Here is a 12,470-nt window from a genome sequence, read left to right as displayed (position 1 = left end):
CTTTGATGGCAGAAGGCGTGGTGGACCTGCTGCGGCTTCGTCTGTGTCGCCTACGGTTGTTGTCATGCCTCGCGGGAGGCGACTTGGATCTTATTTTTGGTCGAGGAGGCTGCGAATGGTGTCGGGAGCGGTGGTCGCCAGACCCTTTCTTGGAAATGGGACCCGCGTGTTCCCTCGGAGAGGGGGAACGAGGGCGCTTCTTTGGGACCGCCTCGCGATGGGAGCGAGTTTTATGGCCGGGAGGAGTTGGACCCTTGGAGGAGAAAGGGTTTTCAAGAACCTCTTAGTGGTTATCTTTACCGCTAGTATCTCCGAGGTGATGGACGGTGTCGTCGTGGAAACCCTTCGGGGAAGGAGATTCCGTGAGGTCGTCACGAGGATGTGGAGCAGAACTTATGGGTGGAGGAATGACGACAGAGATGTCGTTCTTGTTGATCATTGTAGCGTCCAAAGAAGAGGAGTCTTCGATATTGCTAGCCATGGATGATGGTTGAATTAGAGCTTTGGTTTCCGAATTCTTGCAGGGGACAAGAATGGATCAAGAAGTGCAAGAAAAAAATGGGGGAAGCTGAGGTTTCCCACAGACGGCGCCACTAATCTTACCGAGCATATCATATGGCCAGCTGTCATACCCAAAATTTGCCTTGTCATTTTAGCATCCCATTATCCTGAGTTAAAACATATTACCACTTTTTTTATGTTCTTCCTACAATTATTTTTTAAGTTTACTATTAATCTGTAAGATGTTTATACTTAAAAGGGGTGTCTAGAAAAAAAACCTATGGTCTTAACTTACAAATTGTTAAGCCCATTTCTTAATCTTCTTTCAAAAGTTTTGAATTTAAAATGGGGTGTGTTTGTTTTTTTCCCTTTTGAGCCCATTAAGAAGCAAGAGCCCATTAAGGAATAAAAGGGTTTTAAAATTTACTAAGTGCCTAGGTTATGTATATATATATATATATATATATATATATATATATATATATATATATATATATATATATATATATATATATATATATTTTCCGCAAATTAATATCTTTTAATTTATATTACTAATTATTATTACTTCTCAAATATATCATTAATTTATTAATAATCCTTATTTATATTATTAAGTTATGTTAAATATTATGAGTTATAATTAATATTAGGTTTTAAATTTTCTCTTTTTCGTTAATCCTTCCAGTTGTGCCATTAACTATTGATCAATGGTAGTGTTAGCTATTAGAATTATATAATAATTAACCATTAATCATTATTAAGTTTTTGTTTTATTTTTTTTTTCGAAAAGTGTTGACCAAGTCAGACTAGGGTTTGAAAGCGATGTTCATTGTCCCTGACCTAGAGGCACCGCTCCGCCATCCATCAACACAAACCCTAAAAATATTTTGTAACCCAAATCCAGAAAATAAAAAATAATAAATCAGAATCGTAAAGGGAAATATCGGATTGCATTCAACAAGCATAAACAAGTATAAATCGTCCAGGTTCATGAATTAAAATCCTAGGTCTAAACTTATTACAACAAATTTGAATCAATCAAAGAAAAATCCTAAAACTTATCTCTAAGAATCAAAAACATAAAAAACTAAATCTGAATCAAATTCTAACAATTAATCTAAATCAAACTATTTCCTAATACAATCCAATCCTAAAGACTATAAAATCAAACCCTAAAAACATTGTAAGGGGACCGAAAAAAATCAGAAGGAGAAGTTGGAGGCGGAAACCCTTGGTGCCGAGCAAATTCGAACCTGAAGCAAAGAAGAGAAGTGAGATTAGATCGAAAGCCAAATCGGAGAGGGAATCGTAAAGAATTTTAGGAAAAGGTAGATCGAAAATCCACTTAGCTTAGGGTTTATATTCGATTGCATGCATGTTCATGTTTGATTATTGTCTTATTATCTGGGATTTTGGCTCAGGATTCTAAAATTTGCGATTAGGGTTCTTAGTTTGGGGTTTAGGGTTCTTGATTTGGGTTTCTGGGTTTAAGATTGCATGAATGTTTGAATTTTCCGGTTGAATATCAACCGGAAAACTGGGTTCTATGAAGGCTTATGGGGTGGTTTAGGGCGGAAGGACGGAGGCATTCTGGGTTTATTTTTTGCAGAGAATGAGAAAGAACGAAAAGAGGGAGACAGAGGAAAAATGAAATGAAAACAGGATTGAGTGGAATGGAGAATAAATCCCTCTCTCAGCCCGCAGGATCGCGACATGTGGCCCTCCGATGGCCACATGTTTGTCATTGGATCTCCGATTCCATGCCTACACCTTACCGTGATCCCTCCTCCAGAATACATGCAGACCCTTAGATCTTCTGATTCTAGATCTACGTCCCAGATCGTAATTCTGCGGACCATTAGATCCGGATTGAATGATCAAGATCTCGCAATCCGTGGTAACATTGCAAAACGCACCCCTACAATGTCCAATGGATCTTGAATTTCAATAGGCCAAGCCCGTTTTCTATTCACATCCCCCTAATTCACTTTCACTTTTTAATGGAAATTAAAATATATTATATATATACATATATATATATATATATATATATATATATATAAACTTTTGAAATACTTGTGTTACATTTAACTTATTAACTACAAAAAACACAAAAGTAGGGGTTGTATACAATATTATTTTCTCTTTACTCATAACCAAGAACTACATTAACTGCAAAACTATGTAAAACACATTCAACATACAACAATAATGGTGTACAACCCCATAAAAAACACCAACAAATAAACCGAACTACGTAGACTCTGATCCTCCATAAGGAGGTACGTAGGCACTTGGTAACAAGGCGATTCCCCTTCCCACAAACCCAAATAATTTTAAGGTTTTATCCTTTACCCTATTTGTTATAACTTTTTTTAGCCACAAACCATAAACCTTACCTTAATACTGTTATCCTATAAACCTTAAGGAAGGGTTAAGGGTGCCTAACACCTTCCCTTGACCCTAATTTCTCGACTTACCTAGAATCATCTTTGTTTAGATTTTTTCCCATATTTACCCTTTATCATTAGGATAGAATAAATATAGGTGGAGACTCTGTTATTTAGGTTAATAAACTTAAAATTAAAAGCCAGTCGTAACAGCTGGCGACTCTGCTAGGGACCCTTAAAGCAGAGAAACACTTAAGGTTTGGGGTATGTTCCTTAGGTTTAGGTTTTGGGTTTATATTTATTGGGTAATTTCTTCTTTTTTCATAATATCCTTGATTTTATTTATTTTCTTTAATAATTTCAAGTATTTTTTATTTATTTTATTTTTCTTGTTTATTGTTGGGTTATATATTGAAAATGCTGTTCAAACCTTAAGTGTGGGAATTGTCACTAAGTCAGAGGAGACTTGCATCGCCTACGAGCTTTAGTGACAATTCCACTCAGAGTGGGCTGAATTCCAAGAAATATCTTAGACGAGGCTAGACCTTGTCGAGGGTAGGATGCGGAATTTGGCTGATCTCTCTGGGAACCTACCACTAAAATTCGAACCTCATGGACAAAAAAGCCCTTCCAAAAAATTCGACGAAACAAAAAGTTTCAGAGGGTACGGAAGAGCACCATGAGACCTTTAGAATTCAAACCACCTTTTGGGAGGGTAGTAACCTATACCTTGTTCTGAACCTATGAACCTAGGATATTTGTTGTCTCACACTTATTTGCATTTTTCATATCATAACTCATTCACTATTGCATTTTTTATGTCTTATCCACAGGAAATAAAAATACAATAACAATTTCTTTGGCAAATATAAGAAAGATGGGCTCAGAAAAGAAACAAATACTCCGTATTACCGTCTCAATCCCTGATGTCAAGAAACTGAAAATAATCAAGGAAAAACTACCTTCAAATGCTTTGGACAAGTTTGCTGAGAATTATGGGGATATCTTGGATTTATTAAATGTTAAAATTCAAGAAGAAGCTATCACTGCTTTGGCACAATTTTATGACATTCCGCTTAGGTGTTTCACTTTTCAGGATTTTCAGTTGGCTCCCACCTTGGAAGAAGTGGATAGGATTTTGAATTTCTTATGACCAAAAAGGAAACTTACACTGGAATAGGGCAAGAGGTCAAAGTTGTTGATTTGGCTAAAGCTTTAGGGATACCCATCACTGATCTGGTGCCTCACTATAAGACTAATGGTGATTTGCGAGGAATCAAGAGGACGTTCTTGGAGGCCCAAGCTATGGCATATGCTCAGAAAAAGAAATGGGAGATAACTGGAAATATTTGGGCTCTTTTAATGTTTGGAGTGGTTCTACTTCCTAAAAATGTTGACTATGTGGACTCTGCTGCTATTCATGTATTTTATTCTGTGAAAGTTTTTGGAAAAGACCCCACTCCTACAATATTAGCTAATATTTATTACACTTTGCATACCCGTTGTGTGAAGAAGAAAGGGATGTTATTTTGTTGTGTGCAGTTACTATTCTCTTGGCTAATGTCTCACTTGTAGAAGGCCAGTTACCTGGTTAAAGATTTAACTAGACATGAGTGGTCACAAAAATCGAGGCTTTAAATGATGATTCTATTGTATGGTATTCAAGGAAGCTCAATTATGGAAGTATTATCTATAGGTGTGGGGAATATCACAATGTCCCTTTAATTGGGACAAATGGTTGTATTAATTATAACCCAATGCTAGCTCTACGACAATTAGGACACTCCATGAATGATAAGACTTCTGAAGAGCAAATCAGAAAATTAATTCTACATGATATGGGGAAGGAGGACCCAAGAGAGTTAAAAAAGGTAATCCATGCTTGGAGTCATGTGCTTAGAAAAGACTTTGGGCCAAAGAATGTCATTGCAAAAGAACCTTATGTCAGGTGGGTTACAGAAAGAGTAAAGAAAAATCTTCTCCCATTTGTGGTGGATCCTACTTACAAGTCTCACACTCCTGATCAAGGTCTCCTATCCGTAGAAGAGAGACTTAGGGCGGCCCTAGAGGCCTCCCAAAGAGAGAAGGAAGGGTTAGAGCTTCAAGTACACCAACTAACTAATGAGAGGAGCCAACTACGCCTTGACCTCAAAGATAGGGATACAGAACTGTGAATTAATAGGGAAGAAAGGGAACAAGAAAGGAACAAGAGGCAACATACAATGGGTGGAATTCTAAGCAAAAATTTCAATTTGGTTTCAAAAAATGAAGACTTGGAAAGGGCCAATAAGGAGATTGCAAGTTTAATTGAGTGTTATGACCAGGTTGTTAAGAGCAAGAGGGAATCTGAAGAGTTATCAGAATCCATGACCTTGGAACTTGAGGACAAAACTCGAGAACTAGAGGTCGAGGTAAGGAGTCTTACTTATGACCTGCAAGAAAGTTACGATTTAGAACTAGAGGAACGACAAAGAAGATTGGACTTTCAAGAGCTACTCTTAAGTCATACCACTGAATGCGAAAGGGCTCGCCAAGCTTTATCTTCTTTAAGGGAAACATTCATGCGCCAGATAGATATCTTTGACGAGGCATGGGCTAAAAGGGAGCACTGGAAGAAACAATACACGATCATCTCCATTGCACATGAACATGTGAGCATGGTTCCTGAACTTCTTAAGGATTATTTAAAGTATCAAGAAAAGTATGACAAGTTGGTGTTCCTATGCAACAATCTTATCCAAGAAATTCCCAAGAGCTTGGAGTATGCTGAGTCTTCACCCACCCTTCTCCCTGAGGCCGTGGAGAGCTTCCTCAAGCTTTGTAGGAAGATGGTAGACGACTTTAGGGCGAATATCCATAAGTGGCGTTAGGATTTTTTTTTTGTTTTCCAAGTTTCAATTCAGAATTTGTTGCTTTAATTTTGTTATGGTTATTTCAAGTTTCCTTTCCGTTTTCAATTATGAACAATTGCAATTGTATTTCCTTTGGAGTGTTTTCCTTTATTAATAAAGAGTGTTTGTTTCTATAATGTTTGTCTTTTATGATACTTGCCAATATAAATTGTTATGTGCAAATGTTTTATTAAAATAATAAATTCCACGTGGATGAGACATAAATACAAACATGACATACATTCATCACATACATACAATAAGCATATCATTAAAAATCCTTTTTGCAAAATTTCTCCAGTAATACCATTGGGAGCAACAAACTGACAACCCGACCACCTTACCAAACGAGACCGCAACGAAGAAAGACAATGGAGCAACTTGAACAAAACCAAGCTTCTCTCTGTGAGGAAGTAAACCAACAAAAGGGTAGCGTAGAAGAAATCAAAGGAGGGATGACTCAAATGCTAAGCTTCATGAAAGACCTCATGGAGAATCAAGAGAAAGCTAAGGAGACTTCAAATAAGGAAACCTATGAGTAAAATGATGACTTGCTAGATGATAGCAACCCACTATTAGGTTATATCCCAGGATTTGGTCTCTCTAAGAATGGACATTCCCAGCAAGGAAATTATGCGCGTTCTTCTAAGAAAGTCATCCAATCCGATGAGGAAGAAGATACTTCTCAAAAAGGCTTCGTCCCCCCTACACAGAAGGAAGGGACATCCCGCACAGTGCGCATTCCTGCTAACAATCCTTCTAAGGAGGATGACTATCTGGATCTACAATACGGATACCAGGAGGAAAATAATACAACCCGAGTACCTCAACCTAAGCAGTTGTCACACAACGTTATGGAAGATTCAAAGGATAGTAACCAAATAAAGGGTTTAGAATAAAGGTTAAAGGCTGTAGAAGGATATGATGCTTTCGACGTGGATACCTTCGAGATGAGCTTAGTCCCAGACTTAGTTATACCTCATAAATTTAAGGTGCCCAATTTTGAGAAATATAAGGGACTCACTTGTCCAAGAAACCATCTACGCATGTACGTCAGAAAGATGGTGGCCTATGCACTTCTTCCAAGATAGTTTGAGTGGGGCATCTGTTGACTGGTATATGCAGTTAGAAAAGACCAACATCAGAAGTTGGAACGACCTTGCCAACACTTTCTTCAAACAATATAAGTACAATTTAGATATGGCTCCTGATCGTCTGCAATTGCAAAATCATTCCCAGAAGAAGGACAAAGCCTTTAAGGAGTATGCTCAAAGATGGAGGGAGATAGCTGCGCGTGTCCAACCTCCACTGCTAGAAAAAGAACTAGTGGATATGTTCATGGGCACCTTACAAGGATCATATAACGAAAGTGTCATACCCCTAAATTTGTCCATCATATTTTGACTCACATGACTTTCAAATGCTCAAGATTATGCAAGAATTGGACTCACTTAACTGTCTCCTAAGCAACAAGCCTCCAACTAGGGTTTTCTCTCTCTCCAAGTAAAATAAGGTTCTGAAACCTCAAATGGACCTCATGGCCTCTCATATGTCTCATAGAATCCTCATGCTAATTTTCAAGCTCTGATTCACAAGATTACTCAATCAACTACTCAAATGGTCAACAGTCGACCAATTGGACCTAAAAGTCAACTATGGTCAAATTACAGTCAAAACTCCTGATTTTTGGTCAACATCAATATTTTGAAGTCACATTCATCATTTGATCAAGGGTTGATCATGATTCATCAAGGAAAGATTAGAAATCCACAAATGTCAAAGTTACTAAATTAGGGTTTATAGGAGAAAGTCAACCCAACTTTGACTGATCATATCTCTTTCACACTTTATCAGAAATTCCCCAACCAGAGCCTATTCTCAAGGAAATTTCATTCTCTACAACTTTGATGTTGGGCTCAAGGTCAAGAAATGCTTCCGCATAAGAGATATGAGCCAATACATTACAGGTCCTTCTAGAAGCTCGCAAAAAGATGTTTTTTGTCAGAAGCCATATCTTCAAGATAAAATCCTCAAATGGAAAAAATGTTCCAAAGTGGCTTGTAGAGGTCATCTTGGGCTTTCCAAAAAGTCCTAGAACATGGTCATATGATAAAAATTGAAGGAGATACGAGGCTCAGAAGTTGGTCAATTTTCAAAAAAAATACAAAACCCTAATTGGATAATTTTGTGTTTTTGGACTAATGGGCCTAAAATATAGGTCCCAAACGTGTCCACAGGATTTATGAACATCCTTAAACTAATTACTTTATTTTTATAATATTTATTTTGTTTATATGAATTTTAATTCATTTAAATGCAAATAAGTCATTATAAAATATGGGAAAATTAGTTTTAATGAAAGATTTGATTTTTAATCAATTCTAAGCAATCAAGAGGGCCAAATATGATGCAAATTTTGTGACAAGAGGGTTGGAAAAGATTGGATTAAAATTGATACAAAAATAGTAAGATTTCAATCAAATATTCTCCAAAAATATTTCTCACCAATTACATGATATTATCCCTCAAAATTCAACCCTAAAACACTCCTATAAATACATACAATATACTGCAAGCAAAGGGACGAAAATTGGTGAAGAGCATTAGGGTTTCAAAGCTTGTAAACTTTCAAGAAAACTAGGGCAAGGGAGATTCTATACTAAAACCTTTCACACTTAATTCTAAGGATTGAATCATGCTGAGAGATCCCAGAAGTCGTTACTGATCATCCTCAAAGCCCAGAACGCAGCAAGTCGTGTCCTTCAAGAAGCATCATCGTGGTAACACTTTTTGAATTCGAACTCGTCAATTCACGCGTTATGGATCAATTATATATATATATATATATATATATATATATATATATATATATATTTATGTTCATGATAAAGTTTAGAGCTGTTTTGAAGCTTCGTTCCAGAGTTTCAGGGTAGGGTTGAGTATTTGCCATTGTTAGGGCAAGGTTGAGAGAAGCTCCGGTCTCGCTCATACAGGCGTCCTTAGATCAAATAAATCCCATGTTCGTGACCAGGAGGCTAGGTTTATGAGATCTGGGTTATTATTTCATGTTGTGTCCTTCGTTTTTTGCTGTTGCCATAAATGCAGGTTTAACTACAATTTATTCGTAGCAAATTCGCGGTTAAAACGCAACAAATAGTGAGCTTCCAAAGGAGGAAGATGAAGACTCATGCAAGGGACCCACGAACAACGCGTGGAGGATGGCCATTGGCGAGTCAAAAACTTTCTTTCTCCCTCCGCAGGCGTGTCAGGATCGGGTTTGCCAGTCAACAAGTCATCACTCTCTCCCATTCCCTTAGTGGCCACAGGTGAAACGCTGGACCCTGGTTTGACCATCAATTCTCCTTTAATATATTTTATTTTGTGTTTGGATTAATATCAACTAATGTTTGCAACTTTATTGTTCATGCGTCCTTTGGTAATTCTTAAGTCCTGGGTTCGAACCCAGGCGACTTGCATTATTTTTTGTTGAATTTCTTAGCTCACCGATCCTGTATGCGCTGGATACAAGAGCTCACCATGCACCCTCAGCGTCTCCCACAGGATGGATAGATCCTCAGATCAAAGGGCCTCAGGAGCGCTTGTCCACCATGAGCCTTCATAAACCTGCAGCACGGGATCCCACGCACCCCAGTAACTTCTATTTTTTCTTTTTTTAATCATTATTTTGTTTTTCCTTTTACTCTCACATTTTGTTTTTTCCAAATTAAACACTACCCTTATTCTACAATTAACTCACTAGTTTTAGGATTAGCTTCTTAAGATTAATTTAAAAAAAACTAGGTTTTATTTAATTTAATTTTAGAATTTTTAATTAATTAGTTTCACTAAAAAATATTTAGTTTTAATTAGGTTAAATAATTTCAACTAATTAAGTATTTTAGGTTTTAATTTTTAATTAGGTGTATAACCAATAATTAATTTTAGGTTTGTTAGCCTTAATTTCAAAAACCTTTTTTTATTTTCCTTTTTAATTTTCCTTTCGATCATTCGAGTTTATCCTGTCTTATTTTCACGGTTTGCCCTTGTGGCTTGTAATAGTTAATTAGGCTTTATTTTCGCGCTCATTTCTTCACTATATTGTATCAGCCCCAAAGCCTTGTAATAGTTTAGGTTTATTTTTCTGCTTTTATTTTTCTGCCCTACAGGTGTTTATTGTAATAGCGTAGGACATTTAATTATGTTTATTTTTCTGCCGTGGTTAGTATTCCTAGGGAGTGCAAGCCTTGCTAAAATTAACCTAGTGTCACTAACTTACAAGATAAATATCTGAATTGAATTGAATCACCTGATTGTGACACACACACCTTTATGGTAACCCTTCTTGTTGCCTGCTGCCTTTTAATTACGATTCTAAAATAGTCAAGTCTCTCGAATACGAGGATACCTAAGCAAAACAAATGTTACTCTCAGTTTATAATCATAAGATCATATTCCCTTCGAAGTTGCCTTAACACTAAATGATCTTGTCCCTCGAAGTTGTCTCGGTAAATGGTGATTGTCCCAATTGCTAAGGTATCCTCGCCTGTTGGCTAAAAAAGATTAATGACTATTATATTCTTCCCTAAAGACTACCTACCTCTACATGGTAGGGACAATTTTATGGCGGACGATGTTTCTCGATGACCCTTCAATATCCAATGAAAGGACTTCCTACCCTCTTATGGTATGGATAGCCTTTTCAAACCGAAAAGCTAAAAGAACAATTTTTCTAACTTAGGGTAGGTGCTCCTGATTGCTTACTCTTTTCAAATTCAAAACTCTTTTTCACACTATCTTTTAAAATACTTTAAAAAACAAGGCTACGCTTATTTTACAAGCTAAAGTCCTTAACAAAGTGTTTCCAATTCACACAATACACTTCAAACATTTTGAAAACAAATAAAGTGAGCTAAGAAATTAAGAGCCCATGGATAATCATGGATACAAAGGGTTCTTACACCTTCCCTTTGTATAACCTACCCCCCGAACTCAATCTCTTTTAAAAGGTCTTTCCTGTTCTTTTTGCCTTTCCAATTGGATAAAATAAAAGTCGGTGGCGACTCTTGCTATCCGCAACATTTCAAAAAGTCAGTTCTCCCATCGTGTTACAGAAAGGATGGTAGGAAGTGTGTCCTCAGGATTCTCAGACTTAGTAGTTATAGGAGAGAGGATAGAAAATGGCATAAAAATGGGAAAATTCAAGGAACCTCATCTGGTTCTTATAACTCCAAGAAGCCATCTTCAAATTTCTTTAAAAATAAAGAGGGAGAGACTAATGTTGTGATACATCAGAATGCCAAACCACCCATTACATTTCCTCAACAACAAAATAGGTTTCAAGGCCTCCTAGAAACTTTGATCCTCTCCCTACCTCAAGAAGGGAAATACTGCGGTATCTAGTGAATGAATCGTTGGTGGAACTCAAACCCTTGGCTCCTCCTCCTCTCGGGAAGCTACCACTTAAATACAATGCAAACGAGAGGTGTGAATATCACGCCAATTCACCTGGACACACACTAGATAAATGTTGGGCTTTCAAACACAAGGTACAAGATTTATTGGAATCTGGAGCTATTGCTTTTGACAAACTGAATGTCAAGACGAACCCTATGCCTCCCCATGACGGAGTAGTTAATGCAATAGAAATCGTCACTGAGCAAGAGTTAGTTCAACAACTAAGAACTCCTATAGGTGCACTTAAGATGCATCTACTTGAATTAGGGTTCTTCTTAGAACATAACAAAGCTTTTGAGGGTACTTTGCAACTACTCATGGATCAAGGATTAATTCAGATCAAAGAATATCCCAAAGAAGAATACGTAGCAATGGTGGAGAGGAAAGAGCCTTTAATAATACCTTGCCAAGAAACAAGAAAATCATTAATCATCCCTAGTCCAAGGAAACCATTAATAATTCCCCGACAAGATTCATACACGGTGTCTCAAACACCTCAAACCAACGCAGTCAAGATGCCTTATGAGAATATGAAAGCAATGCCCTGGGAATATGGTCCCACAGTTGATCAAAAACAAAGAAATCAACCCGTATTTAGAGGAGAGCCTTCTGTGACTAATATAGTAGGGCCCGGAGGTATAACACGTAGTGGACATGTATTTAAGGCAACACCAAACCAACATGAGCCTGATAAAGGTTTGGCACATTCTAAAGGCCAAGGGTTAGCTGAATCAGATCTGGAGTCAACTTTATCAAATAAGGATAATATCAATAAGGATGCTGAAGAGTTCTTAGCATTGATCAAGAAAAGTGATTATACGGTAGTGGATTAGTTACATCAAACGTCGTCCAAGATATCACTTATGTCACTACTTGTAAATTCAGAAAAGCATTGAGATGCCCCGATGAGAATCCTAAATTCATCTCATGTAACAAAGGACATTACAGTAAACCAATTTGATGGGATGGTGGCCAATCTTACCGCTGGGGCATGCTTAGGTTTTAGTGATAACGAACTCCCGCCACAAGGGAGATCACACAACAAAGCCCTACACATATGTGTACAATGTGGAAAAGCCCACTTATCTAGAGTTCTCATTGACACAGGTTCCTCGCTAAATGTATTGCCAAAGGCTACACTTGTGAAGATTTCTATGGAAGGTATCGTTGTAAGACCTAGCCACTTGGTAGTCAAAGCCTTTGATGGATCACAAAGCCCTGTCTTTGGAGA

At 37.3% G+C, this 12,470-nt stretch overlaps 1 protein-coding gene across 1 annotated transcript; it reads left to right on the top strand.

The window, feature by feature from the left end:
- The first annotated feature begins 4,043 nt into the window (after positions 1–4,043).
- Positions 4,044–5,068, top strand: LOC131597351 (uncharacterized). The gene is made up of 2 exons (XM_058870056.1): positions 4,044–4,417; positions 4,561–5,068. Exons 1-2 carry the CDS (start codon positions 4,044–4,046, stop codon positions 5,066–5,068), a joined length of 882 nt encoding a protein of 293 aa, XP_058726039.1.
- Positions 5,069–12,470: the final 7,402 nt, after the last annotated feature.

The sequence above is a fragment of the Vicia villosa genome, linkage group LG4 (genome assembly GCF_029867415.1).
Source record: "Vicia villosa cultivar HV-30 ecotype Madison, WI linkage group LG4, Vvil1.0, whole genome shotgun sequence".
NCBI lineage: Eukaryota > Viridiplantae > Streptophyta > Magnoliopsida > Fabales > Fabaceae > Vicia > Vicia villosa.
Note: the sequence above shows the minus strand (reverse complement) of the source record. Positions and strands in the feature narration are given on the sequence as shown.